The sequence below is a fragment of the Zingiber officinale genome, chromosome 2A (assembly GCF_018446385.1).
Source record: "Zingiber officinale cultivar Zhangliang chromosome 2A, Zo_v1.1, whole genome shotgun sequence".
NCBI classification, from domain to species: domain Eukaryota; kingdom Viridiplantae; phylum Streptophyta; class Magnoliopsida; order Zingiberales; family Zingiberaceae; genus Zingiber; species Zingiber officinale.
Window position 1 is genome coordinate 98,751,673 of NC_055988.1, and position 22,201 is coordinate 98,773,873.

Consider the following 22,201-nt stretch of genomic DNA (forward strand, 5'->3'; position numbering starts at 1 on the left):
TTTATAGATTCTCTATTAGGGTCCTTTCAACATTTTTCTCTTTGAGTGATTATATTACGCCAACAAAATTTAATAAATTAATCGTGAAAATAATAATAATAAACGTGCAAGGCACGTGCAGAGGAGGCAAGGGCAAGGGCAAGGGCAAGGGCAAGGGAGTTACGAACCTCTTTGCTCTTTCTAGTTTCTAATCATAACCAGCAACTGAATTCCACCGCTCGTCATGTTTTTCGCATTTACTATTTTATTTTAAAATAGGTTTCCAAATGGGATTATTCCACCCGACCGTTTATTTTCTAGCTCCGGCTTTCTCTTTTCATGGACGTGGTCTCGCGTCGCATCATTTCGCCGCGGAGGGGGAGAAACTGCCTGTGCGCCCCATCGACGACCGCGCGCTCCGACGCCGGGCCATCCTCTCCGCCCTCCAACGCCCACGATCCCTAACCCCAAACCTCGCCTAGCACCCGGCGGTGGCGCCCTGTCGGCGAGGTGCCTCGGGATCCGTGTGTCTTGCTTCGGTCTGGGCGGCTGCTGCTGCCGCTGCCGGGACAATCATCATGAAGACCCTTTTCAAGTCGAAGCCACGGATCCCGGCCGAGTTGGTGCGGCATACGAGGGACCTCCTCGTCTACGTCGACGCGAACCCCAAACCCCGCGACGGCAAGCGGGATGAGAAGGTGAGCTTGATGTTCCTTCGTGCTTGTCGTTATCATTATTAGTTACTGTGAACTTGATGAAATAGTTGCTTTTTTTATCTGTCCGAGCGATTTGAACTTGGATTTATTTCTTAATGCTAGGCAATTCCCTTGTCGTTGAGTTGGGCGATGTTAATCTATGACGAATATTTGATGACACGATATTGATCTGCTAATGGATTACAAAAGCATTCATCTCTGTTTTTCTACCTGGTTGCCGTACATTTGGATTCTTGTTTGATATAGATTTATGTAATCCCTTTGCGCACGTCATATATGAAGTGCCTTCTTTCCATAAAATGAAACCTTGACCTATATAAGTTTTTATTGCTGGAGAGGAAGTAATGCAACCTCCTCTGGTTTTATTTATGGTCATCAATTGAGTGTTTGCTCACCTTACTGCTAATATAGATTCAGTTAAACAACCTCAGGAATGATGATTCTCTGTTATTAGATCTAATAATAAGATTTAATATTCCAATTGAAAGTATTAAATTGTCCCTTTAAATTAATCACAATAGTACCTCTCTGCTTCTCCTATTAGCATAGAGAGGCGTCCTTTGCAATTCACTTGGCATCATGTTGTGGTAATGATGTTAATTTGGAACTCTTGGATCAGATCTGATCTATGTATTAATGTCTATATTTTCTCTATTTAACATTGACTATTTTATCCAACCCCACCTAGATAAGGGTTGGTTGTTGTTGTTGTTATAACATTGACTATTTTAATGTATTATAGTTTCATGAGTTAGTCTTAGATTAAACATGTGCACCCTCCATCTTGAAATGATGGATGAATAGGATAAGTGGATTAATGGTAAGTGGTAACTCACTCAATATTAGTTGATTATAGTTTTAAGTAGCCTCATTGTTCTCTAAATATTAACAACATGATTGAATTTACTTCAACATTATATTTTGATTTTTTTTAATTGAGTATCCTCATAGTGATCCAAAAACAAAGTGAGTTTTAAATGAATTGACATATATATTGAGTTTGCATCTAGAGTCTCACTTTCATATGAGCCTTGTCATTTTCTTTTACAGGGTAAATCGGCATTTCTCACATAATTTTCTTTCAACTCTTCTTATGTAGATGATCGAACTGTGCAAATATATTCGGGAATTGAAGTTTATTCTTTATGGTGACAATAAAACGGAGCCAGTTGCTGATGCTTGTGCACAATTGACCCACGAGTTCTTTAGAGAGAACACCCTACGTGTATTAATTGTTTGTATTCCAAAGTTGAACTTAGAAGTAAGTGTGTCAATCTCTCACCAACTAATAATCTATGATACTGATCTTGATAAATATGTCAACGTTGCACCTGGCAATTGAATATCCAAAACTTCATAGAAATTTCACTGCTTTCCGTCAATTATTCTCACAAGTGACCCAAGAGTTCTTTAGAGAGAACACCCTACGTATATTAATTGTTTGTATTCCAAAGTTGAACTTAGAAGTAAGTGTGTCAATCTCTCACCAACTAATAATCTATGATACTGATCTTGATAAATATGTCAACATTGCACCTGGCAATTGAATATCCAAAACTTCATAGAAATTTCACTGCTTTCGGTCAATTATTCTTTTCAGATTGAAGAACGCCTCTTGATTTAGCTGTTGAGTTTGGTTTTGTGAGAAATTTCAGGTTCAAAAGGATGCAACTCAAGTTGTAGCAAATTTGCAAAGGCAACAAGTTAATTCACGACTAATTGCAGCAGATTATTTGGAAGCTAATACAGATCTTTTGGACCTTCTAATTTCAGGGTAATATTCAAATTGAAAATGTAGCACATAATTTATCTCTCTATTTAATGGGATTTACCTTTCTTCCATTCCTTCTAGAACATGCTCTAATTTAATATATTTGCTTCATATTTTTGCTTTATTTGCTTTGAAGTTTTATTACTTCTATGTCTTCAACCAATTATCTTGATTTTGTCTCCATTGCTTCTCAGAGAAACTCTAGTTCTTTCTGACAATAATTTAGGTATCTGGTAAAATTATGATTCAATTTTATAAGCTTATCTCTCAGTAGTATATTTGTGGAAGTATCTTGCAAACAGAATCATATTTGAAACCATATTAGGAAGCATGGGCCAAAGTTTTAGAATTAGGTCCATCTAAAAGAATTAATATTTGATTAAACAACTATATAACAAACAGTAAGGACCAAATGTAAATATATAGTATCATGTAACTAATTCCGGTGACACTGTTATATCTGACCAATTATTACTGTATTATGTTATAAACATGGTTATACTATTAGAAAGCAGTTTTTGTTTTGTTTTTTGCCTTATATAATTGTTCTTTTAGATTGATGCATCTACTGATAAATTGGTGCCTTTTATACCTTTTTTGGTGGTTTTGTGTTACACTTACATGACACACAAACACACATGTATATATATATATATATTGCATATGCAAATCATTTTAAAATGTGCATCTCGCTTCTCCTAGGAGCAAATGTGCACTTAGCCATATTTATTAGTGCCTTTGAAACTTGGTTTCATCATATACTTATGACAATTTGGGGTCTATGTTGTTTCTCTGTAGGTTTTCTTCAAATGAATCTGTTTTGTTTATGCTTATATAGGTACGAAGACATGGATAATGCTTTACATTATGGATTGATGCTTAGAGAATGCATCCGACATCAATGTGTAGCGAGGTACATGTTTTAATACGAAAAAAGATTCTACCTTTATTGAAGTGTAGATCATGTCTTTTTCATATGTAAGTAGTCACTGAATCAAATTTAACATAGTATTATAATAGGATGCATGTTTTTGAATCATGGTGTCACATAAATATATGTTCATAGGTAAACTTACTCCCAATTGGACTTGGGCTAGTCTAGTCTACTTGGAATACAAGTATTTTGTTTGGGTCTCTTTTTCTTGGGTATATAGATTCTGATCATTTGTGTTAACCTGTGTCCCTCTTAATTTTCCATTTATCATGTTGGATCACATATTTTCTTTATGAAGTAACATATCTTGACAGGAAACTTGAATCCTCAGTAATTCTACCTTCTTGGATGTTTGTTCTTTTCCGTTATTTCTAATGTCCTTGGATCAAGATTATTCATTTGGAAAATTTTATTTCTAACAAGAAAACAAAAAAAACAACACTTGAATATTTCAGCATTCTAAACTCTATTAAAAAAGAAAGCCTTTAACCCAAGGTAACTATTGCAAAGTAGTTTAGTGGTTGACAAATTTCTTTCGAAAATTTCTTACAAAGCATGTTAACACATGTAACATTATGGAAAAGCGATTGTTTGAAAAATTGGCCAGCATTTTTCTGCCAAGACACAGCAAAATAATTCTTTTTCATGTATTAATCATGCCAAATAATTCCACAGCTCCAAACATGAAAAGTCATGGAGAGATCCCTATTTATTGCAATTATCCTAAATAGTAAGATCACTTCTTTATTATAAATTTTATTTTTTCCATTGGCCATGAATAAGAGGACCTGTTATTTATTTGAAGATTTCTTAAATTGACAAAGCTTTCTGGTTCTTTATACTTTTTTTGCTATTGAGCTATATTTCATGAAAATAATTGACCTGAGATTTTGTTGTTTGACTGATAGTTCTGAAGCACTGTTTTCCATTTTGCAATTTGTAGACAAATCTCCTTGATGAAAAATCATTATGGTAGCATTGATTTCTTTCAATTGGCTAATTGAGATGAATAATTAGAGCAAATCTTCCTAGTAAAGACTATAGTCCTTGCTTGGAATTTAGATATTGTCTCTCTATGTATCAATTATCCTAATATGCCTCGCTTTGTAGTTAATATGCCAACATAATGAGATCAAGCTTTCTTTGAAATTTGAAAAATTCTAGATAATAAAAGCTCATCTATTGGAAATTGTATCTGCTTTTAAAAAAAAACTATTTTTATCATCCAATATATTTTTGGTGCAGGTATATTCTAGAGTCTAATCAAGTGAATAAGTTCTTTGATTATATTCAGAACCCAAATTTTGACATTGCTGCAGATGCCATTAAAACTTTGAAGGTGAAGTTGATGCAAATTACCTTTTCTTTAAATATTGTTATTAATTGTCAGTTAACTATTCAAGAGAATATCTATTTAGATTTCCCACTAGTTTTAGTAGCATAAACTTTTGGATCATTTTTTCTTTTGTGGAAAATGATTGAATTTAGAAATTCAAATTCTCACATACCCATTCGGTCAGGTTTGACTTAGGTCCACCATTATTAAACTTAAAGATAAGAAATGACTTGGAGCATGTAGCACTAGAAATGGTTCCACAATTTTCTCAATTAGATTCCCATAATATGATGGAGCAGAGGATCAACTAAAATGGCTTAAGCATGTTTTCTGTGTACCAACAATCCACCTCCTCACATGCCATATTAGAAGCGAGGGATGAGGCCTATCGACCTACTACTGCCCTAATGAATTGCACTTTGCTACTCCAACACGACACCATTGGATTGCCAGCTTCTTGTTTTTTACCCCTACTAGTCATTAATGCTGGGTTTAGTTGGACGGAAAGATAGGAGGGAGAAGGAGATGGGATGGAAATAGACACACAACAAAAATTTGTTTCTGATGAAGATGAATCAAGTAGAAGAAACTGGTGAAAGATGAATTTGATGATCAAAGATAGATTTATGTCATCGATCTTAGTGGGGCTCTAATTGTCGGAGTGGTTAAGTGGTTATGGAGTGAATATACGGATTCAATGGATGTGGTTGTTTTGATGTTGCTGTTTTAATGTGGAGCAACTCATAATCAAAAGAATCAAATAGTTTTGTCCCTATATGAGATTGTTTTATTCAACATATAAACATATAACTAAGGGAGGAATGCCAGGTACAATCTTTTTCCGTGTAAGAGTTTTGGTGCCTAGTAAAAATGAGATGGTTTTAGTGTCATGTACCATGTGACAAAAGACGAAGCGCTCGCCCCCAACGCCCCCGGCAGTCTAGCCCAGGACCAACACGGAGGACGTAAATCGATAACTGAAGATACAAGTGGATGGGAGGTGAGTTACACAAGGTGCAGACATTTATGCCCCGCTATCCCCGAGATTCGACCCCAAGACCTCATGTGGCAAACAATCATCCACTCATCACCTCAGCTATGCCCGTGGAGCCAATTGACCTCTACCATGTGGCAAAAGGCGAAATCGCTCGCCCCCAATGCCCCCACCGCACCCGACCCCAGGCCATCACGAGAGAGGTAAATCACGGCAACCGAGAGGGCAAGTGGTGGTGGGGTGAGTTTCACAGGGTCCGGGGATTTACGCCCCGACGGCTCTGCGGTTCGACCCCGCGACCTCATGTGGCAGACATACCACCACTTACCATCTCGGATGACCGATGGGGTCACCAATTGACCTCTACCATGTATTGGCACAAGGTGGTGTTCGTCGGCATTAACCATTAGGAGAGGGAGGGGGAACAAGGAGGATGTTCTTCTGAAGAAAATTAAGGAGATTTACATGAAGAAGAAGATGTTGTTAACTCTAGTCTCTGCAACAAGAATTTTGTCCATATTTTGAATTTGAAGGGGAAGACATCACTTCACTTAAGGTTTTGATTTGTGAATTCTTAGTCCTGAGTCCTTGCCTCTGCAACTATTTCTTCAGTGTCCTTTTAGTTCCCATCTTTAATAAAGTGGGTTTTGTTTCTAAAATTTGTGAAGTCTTACAACTAAACTGGTTTTAGAATTTCAGTATATATTCATCGCCAGCAAAGGTCTACATTTTTTACTCAAAATTTCCTTTTTCATATCTTCATGAGTATGGCAAGGATTTACCTTTTGTTGTCAAAACAGGTAATACCTTATATCGCCTCTTAACTTCTAAGTTTTTCCATGCATTTCAGATATCTTTATGAAAATAATTTTTGGCTTTTGTTTAATGCATTCTTCTTTTTCTTTTATGCCAATTTGCACACTGTTGATGGTAGTGTTCTTTCAATACAGGAGCTAATGACAAGGCATAAATCAACTATTGCAGAGTATCTTTCCAAAAATTTTGACTCTGTATGTGATCCTTGATTCTCATCCTGGAAGGATGTTGATCAGCTTTTTGTTATTCTTCAAAAATTCAGTATTCCAAATGCGTAGCCATATTTTTCTCTTTCTTTTGCTTAACTGTTATCCTTTCCTGATGAGAAGTTCAATATCCATTTTGGTTATCTTAGCCGCTGGCAAGAGTGGCTCCAGGATGAGGTTGGACATTGGTTTTAGAGTCCATGTAGATTATATACATATATACATAGACACACAAAATATATCAACGTGCTAATAAGAATTATTGGCTAGTCTACATTCTGCCTCTTACTAATTAGTAGTATAGAGACTTTGATAAAGTATCAAATTCGGTGTTAAATTGGCAAAATATGTTGCCATGAACCATCTACTTGTCTATGTAAGAGGATGAGATGTGAATCCTGTGATGACCTATATTAACATGGATTTCCAAATCTATTGATTTCGGGATTATTTCTCTCTAGTTGAACTCTTGTTTTGGATTCCCAACTATGTTAGATGATGCATCGTTCTACACTAATTTACCCCTCAAAGGCTCTGTTGTGACTTGATAATTATTTTTCTATTTCTTTTTTCAGTTTTTTACAGAATTTAACTCGAGATTGCTGTCATCTCCTAATTATCTCACCAAAAGGGCATCTGTCAAGGTACTACTGACTTTTCAAAGCGTCTGTTCTTTTTGCAGATATTACCTTGAGAACGGCAGATACTTCCTAATGACATCTTCATAGTTCATGCATGAAAGGCTGCGAAGTCCTTAATTTCTTTATTCAATTCTTTCTGGTCATGTTTTTCTTTACGCCTCTTGACCATCTAATTGTCGTGATACTTTCTGATTAATATCATTTTTCCAGCTTTTGGGTGACATGTTACTGGATCGATCAAATTCTGCAACAATGGTGCGCTATGTCAGTTCAAAGGACCATCTTATAATTCTAATGAATCTTCTTAGGGTATGCTTGAATTGATCTTCTTGGGGTTTAAATATGTTTTAATGATTTTTTATGCAAAATATAAGCTTTCCCCCATATATTTTTTTTTATCATATTGAAATCATATTATAGATTCTATTCTATTAACAAAGTTCATATTCAATGCTATTAAACCAATGTTCACTATTGCATTATAATTTACTATGGTTAAGCAACCGAGTTCATTATACTATCGAATCTTTTCCTACAAATATTCATCATCTTTTAGCTATACACTTGATTCCCTATTTGCAGGAATCAAGTAAAAATATTCAGACTGAAGCCTTTCATGTTTTCAAGGTATACCTCCTCTCATTGTGATATTCATGTTGCTTTTCACTTGTTTCTAATCATTTGTGCTCTGAAATTTCAGCTATTCGTTGCTAACCAAAATAAGCCACCTGAAATTGTAACCATACTGATCGCAAACAAAAGAAAGCTTCTTCGCTTACTCGACGATTTGAAGTTAGATAAAGGTATGCATTATCCTTCTTGTCTATTTCTCAACATATATTCAATTTTTTTTCTTCATGTTTTTGTTTGTGCTCCTTACTGCTTCTAGTGCCGACTGTGAACTTAATAAAACAGTGAACCATGGAATCTGAAGGTATTCTTTTGTTGATCATTTCTTTTTTCCATTCTGCAGAAGATGAGCAATTTGAAGCCGACAAAGCACAAGTCATTGGAGAGATAGCAACTCTTCACTAAGAGAATGCCTCATGGTTCAATAACAACGTTGACTTCCTCATGTCAGCAAAATGCTTCGATCTCGTGGTCAACAAGGGCTGTTATGTCTATCAGATGCCAAGTCATTGTGCTTCCTCTTTGACTCATGTTTTTTTTTTTTTGCATTGCTGCTTCACTCAAAAAAGGCATCAAATTGCAGATATCATTTCTTGGTCTGATTTTTGGGGTGGCAAGTCAGTTACACATGCTAGTTTAGGAGTGAGCAAAGATCAATTAAATAGAATTAACCAATCTAATTCCAGATTCGGTTTATTTGAAAATTGATTTTTTTTTTTCTCTCAATTATTTGATTTGATCTTGCTTTTAAAATTTAAAAATCAATTAAATGGAATAGTCGAGTCAATTGTTATATTATATACAATAGTCGATTGATGTTATTAAATATTGATTCAGTTATTAATGCATTGCTCACTCCTCTGTTAGTTAATTCACCCATCTAGATTAAATCAATATTAAATCAACAAAGCTCAATCAAATCTGTCTTCCAATTCTGTCTTTCGAAAACAGTATCCATTTTAACCAAGAACACCTTTGTTTACAAAATTACACATATCCCAAGGGGGAAAAAATAACATGCCCATAGGGCATACAATTTCGTAAGCTTACATACTTCAAAGTTCAAATACCAAACTTAAGGTTATTTTTTGAGCCAAAAAAAACAAGAGGGCATCAGACGGCTAACCCAATCATCGTGGTTTCCATGATGTCGAGGTACAAAAAATTACCGAATCAGCTAGATTTAAACTGCAACTAAGTGGTGTTCAATGTCCAACACAGTTCGTGTGGCTTCTTTTACGGTGAGTTCCTCTGCATAGTGTTGTCTACAGACTAAAGAGTAGTCCGGTGCACGAAGCTCCCACCATGCGAGGTCTTAGGGAAAGATCCATTGTACGTAATCTTACCCTGTTTTTTACAAGAGGTTGTTTTCAGGATTCGAACCCGTGACCTTTTTGCAATAGAATTGTCTATAGACTGGCATGTAAATATCAGCGCCGCCTATAAGTTCAGTTTGTTTTTCACTTGTTTTCCTTCGAGTAAAGAATGCACGCTGACCGCACAACTCACACCTTGTTGTAAGCTTGGTGACTGAATCAGCTAGCGGAATGATATCAAGCAATGAACCAAATCTCCGTCTGTCAAAGACATGGTTTGATGATATAACAAAACTTAACTAGATGAGATGCTGAGTGCAAGTATACCCTGTAACATGTTGCGGAGAGACCAACCAGCTCAGAATCATAATATCTAAACTATGAACTTCACTCGATGATGCTTCTTAAATGTGGTTCTCTAAAAAGACAGTCTAATTGGCAGGGATTTATATCATTTACCCAAGGTAGTCACCATCCAAGTCAAAGACAATAACTGTTTTCCTATCACGGTCAGCAGCGTTCCGACAAAAATCATAAAAATCCTCAAAGAATTGGGCTTCATCAATCCCTATCACATCAACCTGCCAGCGTGTATGTTAAATATTAGCAAAACCAATTCAAGATGTGAGCCACATACATGAACTACAGCAAAATGTACAACAATTTATTGAAATGTTTAATTAGTTCACCAATATGTGATCCCTGCAAGAAAAAGAAGTTTATCACCTTATAAAACATAACCTAGAAATCAAAATAAGCATCATCCAAGATAACGTAAATATAACCCCCGATAAGCAATCTTATTTTTTACAAGCCAACCGAATATGTATGCCCATAGAGGCGTAAGAGAGAAAATGGTTGGAATGAGAAATGATATGAAAAGCACACAAATTATTGATAGACAACAAGATTATGAAAAATAGTTATTATTAATAGGGAAGGAATCAACTACAGGTGTCATTCATGAAGTCATCACATTCATATTACTTGGCACAACCTCCTCTTAGAAGTTAGATGGGTATTGTTTGTGTAAAGTACATCGCACTCTAGGCATTATTTGAAAGAGGTTGTACTTATAGGAGGAAGAATCCGACAAAAACTCTAATGTAAATGATAAAACATAGATACAGTTCAAGGACAAGTTAGACTCCAGCCCAACTTCTCGATCAAGTATGAATGTTTATGCAGAAAAAAATAGAAACCCTACTCAAATAGTCATCCTCAAATGGAAAACATATTAACGAAAATCCAAACTTAATCTCTAAGTCACTGTATTCCAGGGGTAAAAGGACTGGAGAAATCACCATAACATTTCCATGATTATAAAATAAAATTGAACCTGCAGGAAAGACAGATCCTAAGGTAAAGAGGCATTGGACAGAATGGACTGCATATGATTATTATAAGGAATAAAAGGATGATTGACACAGATTCTAGTAGCAATGTCTACTCTAATCATGTAGAAATATTTATATCTGAAGCACCGACAATTCGTCCTTGTCACACTCAAGCTGTTACAGGTTACATTTGCTTCATTCTGAATCCAAACACCAGCAAAGAAAATGCCTGATTGTAAGCAGGCACACAGGTGAAAATTAGTTTAGTGTTAGTTACCTTATCATAGGCTTCTGCTCCTAGTCTTTCTCGGAACACAGAAAGCACTGGAATAGCCATGCACGGCATTTGTGTACCATCATGAGTTACAATTGCATCCAACCATATCTCCTATCTTTTTCAGATTTAATTAAGGCCGCATTCTGTTCATGAAGTTCCAGTTTTCATTAAACTTGATTCAAAATGTACACATACAGTGATGATATAGTGTAGCTCTCTCTGCACATGAGAACAGGAAAAGGGGAAAAAATAATTTTGAAAGACTGGATATTGTCTTCATTACCTAGAAGACTGGCAAATGTAATTTAGAGAGCTCAATTAGAGTGAGAGGGAGAATCTAACCTTCCATTACTCTTCTCGGCTAGAACTCGACGGAGCAAAGCTGTTGTCTTTCCGGCGAACATCGGGCCGGTGATCACATGAATCTCGCCGCATGAAGGGGGCGACTGCGCCGGTGAGTCGAAGTAGACGTTGGGGGACCTTGCAGCAACGCCTAAAGGAGAAGAGGGATGAGGAAGAGAAGGCGGGGAGGAGAATGGGGGGTTTGCAAGAGGGGGGGAGGAGGGATGAAAAGGAGGGGTTTGGGACAGTAAGGATCCTTTGGTCCGCAAATTGCGGATCAAGGATGGTCCACTGATGTGAACCCTTGATTTGGATAGACCCTACCTATTTAAAGATGGGGTCCATCTAAATCAAGAGTCCTCATGTAATGGATCATCCCCTGGTCTGCAATTTGCGGACCAGAGGATCTGCTCTCGGTTTGGGAAGGAGGAGGCCAGATCCTCTGGTCCAGAAAATTCTAGACCAGGCCTTGTCCATTCATTGGTTGGATGAATTGGACATCACCTATTAAATAGGTGGGATCCAGTTCATCCCACCAATGAATGAACAAGGGACCGGGGGTGATCAAGGGATCCTAGACCAGAGGATCCCTGCCTGGGAAGGAGGCGGTGGCATGGAGGAAGAGGAGTAGAGAAGTGGAGATGGAGGACAGACCTCGTCATCATGGAATATATTCATGGCTCACAAGTTTATTTGAGCTTTTATCGAGTCTAAACGAGGTTAATAAGTATAAATTATAAATTTAAGTATTCATTAAAAATTAAATTATATATTTAGAGAAAATTATAATATTTTTATTATAATTTATAATTTTATTCCAATAAATAAATTTAATACATTTATCTATATTTTCATAAGTAGAGTGTAAAATCTATAAATTTAATATCAAAATTATTATTTTTTTAATTTAAAAGTTGATTCATGAGCTTAACGAACATGTTCACGAGCTAACGAGCCAAGTATTGCGAAGCTTGAGTTTGGTTTGTTTATTTTAACAAGCCTCATTAAACGAGCTCAAACGAGCTTTTATTAAATCGAGCTTCGAATAACTCACGAGTGGCTTGGTTCATTTACATCCTTAATCATGGGCATGGTGACGTCTGAAATGGAGCGGAAGAGGCGAAAAGTGAAGGGGATTTAGGGTTCATTCTTCATTTTTAACTAGAGAAAATACAAATTCACAAGGCACAGAATTATATCCTCGTTACATGATTATTCTACCTGACGACAAGCATTATAATTTTATAACTATTACAATTAATAGTTATGATTATATAATTACTATTATAATTATTATAATTAACAGTTATAATAGTGAAAGATAATTATATTCACATCAGATATTTTTTACCTCTATTCTTGAATTATATAGAGAGATAAATTATAAGGTCAATTTATAGTCAATCATCAAATTGACTAGGGATATAAAAGATTTTTTTCTTTGAGTATATGTGTCGATGTACAATTAGCAACTATAATTCTATAATTACTGTACCTTAATAAATTAATATTGATCAACACAACATCAAAATTGCTATCACAACACAACATCAAAAGTATTGATCGCAAGATACAATGGGAACTCTAGAGCAACATCAAACATCAAACATCAAAAGACAACAAGATTAAACACTTTTTTCCCACCTAAATCGGCACACTTAGCAGTTATGGTACCGTATATGGTACAACTGAATTATTACATAATTGTAGCAGTTATAACTCTATAACTGTTAAAACATAAAAAAAAATTAAGTCTAAAATTGTTCGAAGCCTTCGAACATGATTTAAATGATATTTTTTGAATCTAAAACCTAGCCATTAAGGGTTCCACCCCATAACAAATTTTAGATATCTAAACTAGCTTCAATATGGTATATTGTGTGTCCTATGGTTCAATCTCAGTTAAAAATTATAACCACTTAAAGTTTAAGATTTATATTCATATTGTAGCAGCTATGATTTCGTAGCTGCTACAACTGAGATACCACGCAGTTGTAGCAGTTATGATTTATTAATTGCTACCATGTGAATATTAAATCTTAAACTTTGAGAGATCATAATTTTTAACTCAGGATAAACCAAGGGACGCACAATATATCATATAAAATCTCGTTCAAAAATCTTCGATTTGTTATATTGTGCATCCCGTAGTTTAATTTGAATTAAAAGTTATGATATCTAAAAGTTATAATTTATAGTTGTAGCAGTTATGATTTTGTAGTTATTACATGTATATTGATAAACTTTGAGAGATCATAACTTTTATCTCAAATTGATCCAAAAAAATACATAATATATTAAATTGAAGATCTCTAAATGAGTTTAGATTTGATATATTGTGTGTGTCTTGTGGTTCAACCCGAATTAAAAGTTATGATCTCTTAAAATTAAACTTGCAGTTGTAGCAACTACGGTTTCTTGAGTTGACAGACAGTTGTAGCAGCTATAGTTTCGTAGGTGTTACAACATGTATGCTAGGTAAATTTTAAGAGGTAATAATTTTTTGACTCAGGTTGAACCACATAACACACAAATATATTAAATTGAAGATTCGTGAACGACCTTCGATTTGACATATTATGTGTTTTATGCTCCAACCTGAATCAAAAGTTACGACCTCTTAAAATTTAACTTGTGGTTGTAGTAGTTACGATTTCATAGCTGCTATAACTGAATTGTTACACAGTTATAGCAGCTACGATTTCATAATTGCTATAACATGTATGCTGGGTAAATTTAAGAGGTCATAATTTTAACTCGGATTGAACCAAATGACCCATAATATATTAAATTGAAGACCTTTGAACGAGCTTCGATTTGATATATTGTATGTTACGTGGTTCAACTCAAGTCAAAAGTTATTGCTTCTTAAAGTTTAGAATTTAACATTCACATTGTAGCAATTACAGAATTGTAGCTGCCCTACAACTACGTGCTAGCTCAGTTGTAGTAGTTACGAAACCATAGCTGCTACAACATAAATGTTAAACCTTAAATTTTTTAGAGGTCATAACTTTTTACTTGAGTTAAATCATAGGATGTACAATATATCAAATTGAAGTTTGTTCAAATATTTACAACCTATTATAGAATGAAACTCGTATCGATCAAATTTTAAACTAAAAAATATCATTTAAATCCTTTCAAAATCTCTGAATAAATTTAATTTTAATTTTTTTTTTCATGTTGTAGGAATTATAATATTACAAATATGTAATAGCTCAATTATAGCAAAACGTAAATTTAGGATAAAAAATAGCAAAAATATAATAATGAAAATAAATTATTATTTTACAGTTTAAGATAATTGTATCATTTTGCAAAAGAGTATTGTTATTTTGGTAATAAATCAATATAAGATGTGTTTTTAACGATTCATTAAAAAAAGGATGCCTTTTTTTTTTACTTATAAACTTTACATTATCATTAGAGTTGTAAATGAATCGACCGTTCGTGAACAACTTTGATATTCGGCTTAGTAAAAACTTATTTATGTTCATTTAATACACACAATATTAATTAAATAAACAAGCATAGATAACTCAATAAACTAAACAAACAAGCTTGAATACATATGTTCAGCTCATTAACATTCGTGAACAATGTTTAAGAACAGCATTCATAAACAATATTCACGAATCATGTTCATTAATAAAACACTTATTAACACACACAAAAAACAAAAAAAAAACTTTTAAAATAAAAAAAAACAAGTTTGAATGATCAAACTTAATAATGAATCAATCAAATAAAAGTTTCAAACAATCAACAGTTTTTTATTGAACCATGTAGGTAAGTTTCTTAAATTACCAAATCACGTAGGATAGTTTTAAAATTACCAAATCGTGTATCAACTTTCCTTTTTACCCCTATCAGAATACTAATTGTTTTATATCAGTCGAATCAATTTTACTCTGTGCCAAAACATCAAAATTTTGAGTAAATCAGTCGATTGATTTATTTTTTTTATTAAAGTTGATTTTAGGTAAAATCAGTTGATATACCAAACCATCTCAGATTGATATAAAACTAGTTCCTAAGTGTCTAGCTACCTCTCTTGATTATATTCATGCCCTCAAACGTCGATTTGACTCAATATATTGAGAACAATAATTTTTTAAACATGAATATGTTTAAAAAAGTTTAATTCATATTTAAAAAATCATTCATCTCAATATATTGGGTCAAATTGATATTTGAGGGTGTGGATATAATAATGAGAGGTAAACAAACATATAAAATCTAGTTTCATATCAATCCGATGTCATTTGGTCCATCAAACTGTTTTGCCCAAAATTAGTTGATGAACCAAACGACATTAGATTGACATGAAACTATATTCTATGTGTTCAACTAGTTCTCTTGATTATAACTTTGCCCTCAAACATTAATTTGACCTAATATATTGAGAGTAATAATTTTTTTTAATATGAATTAAATTTTTCAAACATATTTATATTCAAAAAATCACTGCTTTAAATATATTGAATCAAATATCATTGTTCTTAATATATTGAGTCAAATTACCGTTTGAGAGCATAGATATAATCAGGAGAGGTAGATGAACACATGTGAATTAGTTTCATGTTAATCTGAGGTCATTTAGTCCATTAGTCGATTTTAGATAAAATCGACTGATAGATCAAATGATCTTGGATTGATATGAAATTAGTTTTTATGTGTTCGTTTACCTCTCTTGATTATATCAGTGCCCTCAAATACCAATTTAACCCAATATATTGAGAGTAATAATTTTTTGACACTAATTAAATTTTTTAAATACATTCGTATTCAAAAAATTACTGCTCTCGATATATTGAGTCAAATTGGCATTTGATTAGAGTCGTCAATTTAGGTTGGATCCGTCGGATTGGCCCACTCCGCCAAATAATTTAAGTAGGTTGGGTTAGAATTTTATCAATCCAAGCCACCGCGGGTTGACCTGCCTAAGCCCGTGACCTGCACCGATCACCCGGGGCCCACGTGGGTCAACCCGCAACACACGCGCATCAGCTCGCGAAGGCTTGGGTTGACCCACAGGTTGAGAAACACATATAAACCAAGTTTTATATTAATTTATTGTCTTTCTTTGTTATAATTTTGAAATAAAAATAGTATTTTTAATTAAACAGGAATACTCGTTTATATCCATTTACTTTTAAAATAGTTATTTCTAAATACATTTGATTAATGAACATTTTTGAAGTAAAATGTTGAGAATATAAAACTTTTTATATATATTTTTTTAAAAAATTGATATGTCCCTTGGTTGGCCCACCTAATCCGCAATTCGCCTGGGATTAGGTTGGGTTGGGGATTTCCCAATCTGATAAGATGACGGATTGGCCTGCCCAACCCCACCAAATGGCTTCTCCGCCACGGACCGACCTGCCCCTGCCACGGGTTGGCCCGTTTGACAACACTACATTTGAAGGCATGGATTGATATAAAACTAGCTCATATGTGTTCGTCTACTTCTCTTGATTATATCAATGTTCTCAAATATTAATTTGATTTAATATATTGAAAGTAGTGATTTTTTTAATACAGATACATTTGAAAAAATTTTAGACGTCGAAATTTTGAGCAAATCAGTCACTGATTTATTAATTTTTATTAAAGTCGATTTTAGGTAAAATCGGTTGATAGACCAAACGATCTCAGATTGATATTAAACTAGTTTTTATATATTTGACTAGTTCTTTTGATTATATTCATGTTCTCAAACATCAATTTGATCCAATATATTAAGAGCAGTGTTTTTTTAACACGAATGTGTTTAAAAAATTACTGCTCTCAATATATTAGCTCAAATTGATATTTAAGGGCATAGATATAATTAGGAGAAGTAGATAAACACATTAAAACTAGTTTGATGTCAATCTGAGGTCATTTGGTCCATTAGCCAATTTTCCCAAAATAAACTGATGGATCATATAACATCGATTGACATGTTCCTATATGTTTGTTTATATATTCATGCTCTCAAATGTCAATTTGACAATATATTGAAAACAATAATTTTTTAAATATGAATATATTTGAAAATTTTAATTTGTATTCAAAAAAATCTTGCTCTTAATATATTAGGTCAAATTAATGTTTGAGAGCATGAATATCATTATGAGAGGTAGATAACACACATAAAAACTAATTTCATATTAATACGAGGTCATTTAGTTCATAAGTCGATTTTGAACAAAGTCTACTGATGGACCAAATGACGGATTGACATGAAATAGTTCTTATGTGTTTGTTTTTTTTCCAGATTATATCCATGCTCTCAAATACCAATTTAACCCAATATATTGAGAATAATGATTTTTTTAAATACAAATTAAAAATTTCAAACATTATCATTTTTAAAAATCATTTCTCTCAATATATTAGTAAAATTAGCTCTAGGTCTAGGTTCTTATCGAGCTGCTTTATTCCATTTGCTTACTCACGCCTATTCTAAAGCTTTATTATTTTTGGGATCTGGAGCCATTATCCATTCAATGGAACTTGTTGTTGGATATTCACTAGATAAAAGTCAGAATATGATTTTGATGGGCGGTTTAAAAAGATATGTTCCAATTACAAGAACTACTTTTTTATTAGGTACACTTTCTATTTGTGGTATTCCATCTCTTGCTTGTTTTTGGTCCAAAGATGAAATTCTTAATGAGAGTTGATTGTATTCACCAACTCTCATATTAATCCGAGGTCATTTGATCCATTAGATTGATATTATGTGTTGGCTACCTCTCTTAATTATATTCATGTTCTCAAATATTAATTTAACTTAAAATATTAAGAGAAAATCATTGTTATTAATATATTAAGTCAAATTAATATTTGAAAATATAAATATAATTAGGAGAGATAGAAGAATACATAGAAACTAATTTAATATTAATAAAATATGTTTCGACACATAACAAAATCAACCGATTAATTTATTCAAAATTTTGATATTTCAACACATAACAAAATCAATTCAACTGATAAGAATAAAACAAAAGATAATATGTAATTTAGTCATTTTAAATTGAATCAATCGATTAATTTATTCAAAATTTTGATGTTTCACAGAAAAGAGATATATAATTTGTTAATTTTAGAACTGCAATTTAATAATTTCACAATCAAATAAGATTGAATTATAAGTACAATAAGTAATAAAGGTAAAATATAAAAAAGATATATAATTTGATAATTTTAAAACTATCCTACCTAATTTAATAATTTCATAATCAAATAAGATTTAATAATTTCACAATCAAATAAGATTGAATTATAAGCACAGTAATATCTAAATAAATCAACTTTAAATTAAATCTGAACGGACCCCAAGCTCAATAGTTATTTCATTATTTTAGATTGACAATTATAAAAATATTATTTTTCTCATGTACAAAGTGCAATAAGACAAATATAATAATAAAAATAAGTTACTGCTTTTAGACGAGGGTGAGACTAATTTTGATAATAAATAAAAAATAATGATATGCATAAGGAAAAAAATTTAATGAAAACCTTAAGGATAGACACATAAAGTCATTCCATCATTTCACTTTTTGTGGATCCCATTATTTTATATGTCTATCCTTGAAATTTTCATTGAGTTTTTTTCCTTGTACATATCATTTTTCATAAATAAATATCAGAAGTCCCTTTGATTTGTTAAAAATGCCCTTGTATTTTTGTCCTGTAAACTTTACATCTGATCATCAGAATGTTTTTCACTATTTTAGATCGACAGCCCTAGAAAAAACTTCACATAACAAAATTTGCTCCAACATTGAATCCTTGTTACCGAAAACACCTTGATATTTCCCACAAGGCATTCATCCAAATGCTAAACTCCATTGCTCCCTCCCGTGCTATGCCTCTGCAACCTGGCCGGCCAAAGCCACTTCGACGATGCTCATGAGAGCTATGATTTAGCGTTGGTTGTCTTTTGACGATTTGCCTGCAATCAACGTAAGTGGAGGGAGAGGCGAAGTGACTGTATCAGAAATCAATTCCGATGGATTAAGAAGCTCCACGAGGTTTGTTTGTCATGGAGGATCTTAAATTTTCGACTGCATGATCCAGTCATATGATTTACTTCCATGCAAAAATTGAGTATTTAAATCTCCAAAAGAGTTTCTTTTTAATCTGGGGTACTCTGTGATTTCATTAAAGATAAGGCGGGCATCAGATAATAAGCGGAGTTGTTGGTCTACACCAGAGTTCAGTGTGTAGGATAAGATTCGAATTAACATCATCTGCCACAATTTTAACATAGAGAAAAATGAAATCTAACAAAAAAAATGATGAAAATAAATCAACCATGGTGTTTGAGATGGATTTTGATCGATCTGTACGACGCCATTGCAACTAAAGTGCATGCGATCGGCTGGAACCACAATCGCTTGGATTTCCGCACCGATTCTATGCCTCAGGAAAAACACAAAATCAAAACTTGAGGCGAGTAATTGGTGCAATTTTTCCACTACGAAACAAAAGGAGAGATTTTTGAAGTCAAATCGCTTAGATCGAAGAGGAAGAAACAGATCTGAAGTGTCCACAAAAATCAAAAACAAGACATCGTTAAAAATCATCCACGAGATTGGAATCGAAGTTAGAATTTGAAACCTCCGACTGAAGGAGGAAATATCTCTCAGAGGCTGATAAGGTTGCAGACATTCAACAAGGCATCAGATTCAGACCGCCCGTCTGCTACGTTCTCATCGTTGAGAGCGACATAGTCGAAGATCGAGAGAGAGATTTAGATGGGAAGAAGGAAAACGCAAGGGAGCCGAGGCTACGATCGAGAGTCGAGACTGGTTAGTGAGATTAAATAGTTTTTAACCTGGAGCAACGATCTAGGGTTTCATAAGATTCGGCCGCTGATGGGCCTCGACTGACCCATAGTAATGGGCCAGATAATTTTCATTTGAAAATTATGCATATAATTTTAGGTAAAAATCAAAAGGTTATCCTTACTTTCAGAATCATCAAAGTTCTATTTTGAATTTTTTTTAAATAAAAAGGTGCTTCATCTCATATATAATTACCCAATTATCATCCACTATATTATTTTTATTATTATCTCTTCCCTATATTTTCTACCTCAATTCTCAATCAAGGGCACATTGAAACAGCTATGAACCCATAATTATTACAAATTTGTAATAGATGTGCTTTCGTAACTGTTAATTGAGTTATCTCCGATAATGATTGTTTGTAATTTGGTCACTGCTTGTGCATCTCCTTTCTGTTGTTTCTGACGAGCACAGTTGAACTATCTCTATAGTCAAATCAAGTGGAGTTTGGGAACAAGAGTTTACGTAGTCGAGTTGATCAAGCCTAATTGAATAGAGCAAGGATCCTCTTGTCTTTTGTTGATCAGGAGATGATCCTGTTGTTGTAAGAGAGCACTAACACAGTAATATGTTTGTACCAAAAAAACAAGCATGTAATAAACTTGTAAATAAAAGAGTAAGGTCGAGAAATTGTTATCTCCGGTTGAAGTGTCGGCGTGCCGACTGTCTTTAGAGAATTTATTGCTGTCCACGGTACAGAGGTTCTCCGGTAAAATTCTCCTAAGATCTGATCGTGGAATCAAACCTTAGGAAAAAAGCGTAACAAAAGGAGAAGAGAGGACTGTTCGAGTGATACCGAATGAGAAACAGAGGCGCAACATTTATTCACTTCGAAGCAATAAGCAGTGTTTCGCGAGCGAACAAAAGCGTCGATTCCCTCACACGCGGGATACTGCTTCGCCAGTGAACCAAAGCTTCCCCATGCACGGGACATAACCAAACCAGGCCACCTGTAAGCGTGAGGCCGACGAGCTGGGGATTTGTACCCCCCCTGCGCGCGATGATTGCGTGCGTCACACCTGGTTTATGAATTTCCGGCTCGAACCCCCCGAAACCACCTAATTTGAGCTCGGTTCGCGCATGTGTGTATGTCCCCTTAACTTTGCTAAGCAAGGATGGAAGAGATCCATATATAAGGTCTTCCAACCTTCTTAGCTTAGCAATGTGGGACTAAATGCATTCACATATGTATTACCATAACAACTAAAAACAAAAAAAAATACTTTAAATTAAAAACACAAAACTCAACAGATCCACAATATAATTACGGTCTAATTACGATTGTGATTCGACCTCCAGACGGTCTTCAATCGTCCACTTCATCTTAAACTATAATCTGAATGGAAAAATAAATTCAGACAGAAATTATAATCAATTACTATCAAACCATGATTATATCATAATACATTATAGACTATTCCTGATTAAAAAAAATTCTGATCTAAACTGAATACAGCCACCATTACCACTATCACTGTCATCCTCCTATCAGTCTCATCATCAGGTGCTATCTAATAGTTTGATTAGTATAAGCCCATGCCTTTCTCCTCCAACAGGTCATGTGGATACTCATTAATGGCGCGACCGCTAGGAGCTCTGAATTATGAGCCTCCCATACCTCAATATTATCCATTTCAGAATTTCAAAAACGCATACCCCATTTCCATTATGCTTCTGTTTCTTTCTACAAAATGATCACTAGATTTGTGTGGGTGCGCATGTTTCCCAATTTTTGCACAAACCTTTTTATATTTTTAAAAATTTACTATTCTTAAATATAGTAATTTAAACTTTTTTAAGTCTCATCGATAAGTTTTGATGAAACTTAGTAAAGGACTTAAATGATTTCAATTTATTTCAAACTAAAATTAATATATTCTTGAATTTTTTTTAATGTTTCATATCCTCAAACTAGAATTCGATAGTATAAATTGAAAATGATGAATTTTTAAATTTATAAAGACTTGAGAACATTTATTTTAAAGTCTAAGATAATGATATTCATTAATCAATATGAACTCCTAAGCCAATGTCCATCTACTAGTTTCGTA

At 33.9% G+C, this 22,201-nt stretch overlaps 1 protein-coding gene, 2 long non-coding RNA genes and 1 other non-coding gene across 6 annotated transcripts; 1 reads left to right on the forward strand and 3 right to left on the reverse strand.

Annotated features, from left to right (window-relative positions):
* Nucleotides 1-195: 195 nt before the first annotated feature.
* LOC122041674 (putative MO25-like protein At5g47540) lies at nucleotides 196-8,623 on the forward strand. 3 transcript variants are annotated; one of them, XM_042601439.1, is made up of 11 exons: nucleotides 201-677; nucleotides 1,795-1,956; nucleotides 2,351-2,469; nucleotides 3,305-3,379; nucleotides 4,646-4,739; nucleotides 6,681-6,740; nucleotides 7,328-7,396; nucleotides 7,604-7,702; nucleotides 7,976-8,020; nucleotides 8,094-8,196; nucleotides 8,367-8,623. In XM_042601439.1, the coding sequence occupies exons 1-11, from the start codon at nucleotides 558-560 to the stop codon at nucleotides 8,426-8,428; spliced, it is 1,008 nt and encodes a 335-aa protein (XP_042457373.1). In that variant the 5' UTR covers nucleotides 201-557; the 3' UTR covers nucleotides 8,429-8,623. The 3 variants fall into 3 exon arrangements, with proteins under 3 accessions (XP_042457375.1, XP_042457373.1, XP_042457374.1); XM_042601441.1 differs by lacking the exon at nucleotides 1,795-1,956 and having other exon boundaries at nucleotides 196-677; XM_042601440.1 differs by lacking the exons at nucleotides 201-677; nucleotides 1,795-1,956 and adding an exon at nucleotides 1,973-2,161.
* Nucleotides 8,624-8,955: 332 nt separating this feature from the next.
* Nucleotides 8,956-11,478, reverse strand: LOC122039828. Its single transcript, XR_006128397.1, has 3 exons — nucleotides 11,296-11,478; nucleotides 10,954-11,096; nucleotides 8,956-9,920 (listed from the first exon to the last, which is right to left on the reverse strand). It is a non-coding gene; the product is annotated as an uncharacterized LOC122039828 (long non-coding RNA).
* A 7,481-nt stretch (nucleotides 11,479-18,959) lies between these two features.
* Nucleotides 18,960-20,105, reverse strand: LOC122039829. Its single transcript, XR_006128398.1, has 2 exons — nucleotides 19,921-20,105; nucleotides 18,960-19,252 (listed from the first exon to the last, which is right to left on the reverse strand). It is a non-coding gene; the product is annotated as an uncharacterized LOC122039829 (long non-coding RNA).
* LOC122044781 lies at nucleotides 19,473-19,558 on the reverse strand. Its single transcript, XR_006129785.1, has one exon. It is a non-coding gene; the product is annotated as a small nucleolar RNA R16 (small nucleolar RNA).
* Nucleotides 20,106-22,201: the final 2,096 nt, after the last annotated feature.

What these genes read in the sequence shown, in the direction of transcription:
- LOC122041674 (XM_042601439.1), top strand. Translation starts at nt 558, where the DNA reads ATGAAGACCCTTTTCAAGTCGAAGCCACGGATCCCGGCCGAGTTGGTG. An exon ending in ACGGCAAGCGGGATGAGAAG is followed by an intron (nt 678 to 1,794) that starts GTGAGCTTGATG and finishes CTTCTTATGTAG; the next exon opens with ATGATCGAACTGTGCAAATA. An exon ending in TTCTAATGAATCTTCTTAGG is followed by an intron (nt 7,703 to 7,975) that starts GTATGCTTGAAT and finishes CCCTATTTGCAG; the next exon opens with GAATCAAGTAAAAATATTCA.